This window comes from Acyrthosiphon pisum, unplaced genomic scaffold (genome assembly GCF_005508785.2).
Source record: "Acyrthosiphon pisum isolate AL4f unplaced genomic scaffold, pea_aphid_22Mar2018_4r6ur Scaffold_21920;HRSCAF=25285, whole genome shotgun sequence".
Classification (NCBI taxonomy): domain Eukaryota; kingdom Metazoa; phylum Arthropoda; class Insecta; order Hemiptera; family Aphididae; genus Acyrthosiphon; species Acyrthosiphon pisum.
Window position 1 is genome coordinate 100,749 of NW_021771438.1, and position 3,745 is coordinate 104,493.

Consider the following 3,745-nt stretch of genomic DNA (forward strand, 5'->3'; position numbering starts at 1 on the left):
TATATGAAGTAAACCCTATTAAACTTGTGTCCCAGAATTTATTTAACATTATATACGTAATTAATTCTTGTTTTTTTCATTTTATTATTTCATTATATTATCTAGGAACATTGTTAAATCAAATAAATTTTTATCATTTTCGTTTGAATTGATGATGGAACTTATCCAGAGTGACGACTTATGTGCAGAAGAAGAAGAGGTATGCATATTTACTTAAATTGTTATAACAAAATTATTTAACGTTTAAATTATTTTTATTCTCTTGAAGAAATAATTATTTTATATTTTTAAACAAAATATTTAATATTATTTTTACTTGTCGCATTGTTTTATTTTTAAATATTATTCTTAAGGTTTACGAATCTACTATGATGTGGTTGAAATACGACTTGAAAGAGCGTGTGAAATACTTACCAGTGTTAATTAAGTCCATTCGGTTAAGTCTAATATCAGTTGATTATTTGGATAATACTGTTCAAGAAGAGGATCTCATTCAATCTGATATTGCATGTAAATTAAACTTTATACATTTTTATCTTTTGAATAAACGAGTATCAAAAGAATTTATTAACACATTGATCAATGCGAAATAACTAAAATTCAATATTGTTATATGATAACATACAAAATCTATCAATTTGCGTAAATTATGTATTTATCTGAAAAGTCTAAATGTTTTAATTTAAAGAAATTTCATTATAGTATGTGAAATTACTTCTCTTACCATATCGATCCATCGTCCATTTTTTACCTAGAATAATTAAAACATTATCTGTACTCTGTTCAGTGAGATAACGTAACTAATGCTCCTCTGTCTTGAGGTTTAAAAGTAATAGGCGAGTTTTGAACTTTAGTTCGCCACTTACCGTTCAGTTGCCCAGAGTATATGTCTCAAAGTTCTACCTCTGTAGCTCCTCATACACTGTACCTTCTATTATCATTCAGTAGTTTTTAATATTTTAATTTTCAGGTATGCGTTGCTTATTTCATGCCTATAAAGTCCACCGGCAGACAAAGACCATGGATAATGGATCAATATTAAATTATAATATTACACATCGAAAATTCACCAAGGTAAAATACAAATAAAATGTACTATTATATATCTATTTAACTAATATAATTTGTAAGAACAACTGGTTTAATAGTATATTAAAAGGCAAAGCATGAATAAATTAAAAAACATTTTTTGAAAATATTAATGTCCTAGAAAAATGACATAAATTGTACCAACTATAAAGTCGTAATAATTGTTTTTAAATAATAAACATCAACAGATCAGTATATTGTTGTAACTTTATTATTTATTAATAACTTATTACTATTTAAAAGATATTGTATTGGTAGTTGTTTTGTAATTATGATAAAAAAATGTCTTAAACGAATGACTCTATTTAATTTTTTTGGAACTTAAATACATTGACAAGTCATGAACAATGATGCAAAAAAAACTTGAACTTCTTAAAGCTATACAATTATAACTTGAAAACTAAAGAATTACATTAAATTTTTTTTGCCCCATCAATGATTAATCATAATATACAATATACCTCTTAAGTAAATAAACCAAAAAAAAAAAAAAATCTCATAGTTAAGTAGTTTTGTTCCACTTTATTATAGTATTAATGTTATGGAAATAATTGTAAAAAAAAATAGTTTTTATATTGTTATAACTTTTAATCTATTTCAATCTTATATTTAATTGAAATTTTATTTTTAGAAATCACAGTCATTTAATATTTTTGGAAATCAATGTTTCAAAGATGATAACATTTCACCACTCAACAATTTTTTGTAAGTTACTTATATTTATATTAACTAAAATCTATATAAAACAACATTTTCTATTTATGTGGTTTTGTGCCACTTGTGTACTTGTAACTGTTTGTGCATGTGGTATAATATAATCTAATAATTGTTTATTACATATAGTGTTATATAGTATACTTATATTGCTTACATCATAGATATTTTTTAAAATTTTATAAATATAAGCAAAATCCTAAAATATGATAAATAATTGTTTAATATGTGTCCATTTAGACATACAATAGATTTCGGTCTTTACATTTTAAACAAACCTAACCTTTGTATTTTATAATAGGTCACTCTAATATTAAAATTTAAAACTAATAACATTACTTTGAACCTACTGAACTCGAATAGTTTGTTTTATGCTTGTAAAACAGAGACAACAAACAACATATTACTATGTAAATTTAATCTGTGGTAGGTATTACACATTGATTTTAAATTCTAATGTTACACTTTTGTCAAAATTGCACAATAAATTAATAAATTTGAACTAGTAGACACGTTTATTGTTGCATAAAATTTAAATTGAATTTGATAACACAAAATAATAAACCTTAAAAAATTCTTGGTACCTATATGTACCTACTACCTGTATCGTATTATTATTTTCAATTAAATAATATAATTTTAAATTTTAAATTTACATAAACTAAATTAAAAAATTTAAGAAAACTTGACGTCAATTTTATGAAATAAATATAAAAAAGATTTAGGTACCCAAACAAGTAGCTATAAATTGTATTTTCTTAATAAGAAAAACCAATTTTTAGGCTTATTAAAGATTCACCAGAATTTATGTCATTCAAATTTGAACAGATAATGGAACTAATTAAAAGCGATGATTTATGTGCTGAAGAATTACAAGTATGTATACAACAACAAAAAAAAAAGCTGGGCAAGTGAGTACACTCTACTGTACAATAGGTGTCGTCTAGAAGGGGTCTCTAGCTGTAATGTTAAATTTGAATTGAATCATATAAAATCATTGTACATATACGAAAAATGATTCTGAGGGAAGATACCGTCCATCAACCTATATTACTAAGTATACCTTATGATATTATTGCTATTAAAGTAATTAATTTTACTATTGTCATAATAACAGTTGAAAAATGTTAATGATATATCGACGGTGGAAGGAAAAACGGTGTAAGCGACATTTTATTAATTTTACAGGAGAGCCAAACAACCGTTTTTCCTGTTTTTTTTTTTTTTAACTTTTAAAGCCGTTCAAAATAATTTCATTGAATTTTCACCTAAACAATTTTTTTAGATAATTATATTCTAAATAAGTTCGTAACATAATAAATTAAGAATCGTTATTTTTTTTACCTGTAATGTTAATTTATATACTTTTTTGGTGCTTACGTCTAACATTATAGATAGTATGTCATTTACGCTTTTTGGTGCTTACGCCTTATTCTTGTTATTAACCTGAATTTTGGTGGTTACAACCAGCATAATAATAATAATATTATTGTAATTTTATTCTACTCTGTTTATTTAAAAATGAACAAAACAAAATTTATAGATATTATCAATAATTATGTGGTATTGACGGCGTTGCCACACTGTCGTGGCCCGAAATGTGATTCGGGGCGCCGTCTATACTACTGTTACCAAATTCAGAAGGTTTACCTAGGTTCAGCTAGGATTAAATAAAATAACAACTTTTTAAGCAAATTACGTTAGTATATATTTTCGACTAAGTTAAGTAAATGAAGTGCAAAATACTGTTGCGCGCAAAGTAGGGACAAGTCGTCGGACGTAGGGCTGCTCGAGTCGAGAGCGAAAAAGCGAGTGTCGAGAGTGGCGCGCGTCGGCGGCTTCGAGCGCGTAACGGCGAAATCGCCGCGCGAGGCGGGAGACAAAGTCGAGCGGCGAGTAGTCCAAAGACGGTACATCATTATAAATATAATTCACAGAGATA

At 26.3% G+C, this 3,745-nt stretch overlaps 1 protein-coding gene across 1 annotated transcript; it reads left to right on the forward strand.

Moving 5' to 3' along the window:
• The first annotated feature begins 102 nt into the window (after window positions 1-102).
• Window positions 103-2,994, forward strand: LOC100571882 (kelch-like protein 25). The gene is made up of 5 exons (XM_008189669.3): window positions 103-199; window positions 354-510; window positions 971-1,074; window positions 1,721-1,794; window positions 2,586-2,994. The coding sequence occupies exons 1-5, from the start codon at window positions 152-154 to the stop codon at window positions 2,716-2,718; spliced, it is 516 nt and encodes a 171-aa protein (XP_008187891.2). The 5' UTR covers window positions 103-151; the 3' UTR covers window positions 2,719-2,994.
• Window positions 2,995-3,745: the final 751 nt, after the last annotated feature.

Excerpts from the sequence above, each read along its gene's own strand:
- LOC100571882 (XM_008189669.3), top strand. The coding sequence starts at position 152 with ATGATGGAACTTATCCAGAGTGACGACTTATGTGCAGAAGAAGAAGAG. Across the intron at positions 1,075-1,720 it reads CACATCGAAAATTCACCAAG|AAATCACAGTCATTTAATAT; the intron begins GTAAAATACAAA and ends TTTTATTTTTAG. Across the intron at positions 1,795-2,585 it reads TCACCACTCAACAATTTTTT|GCTTATTAAAGATTCACCAG; the intron begins GTAAGTTACTTA and ends ACCAATTTTTAG.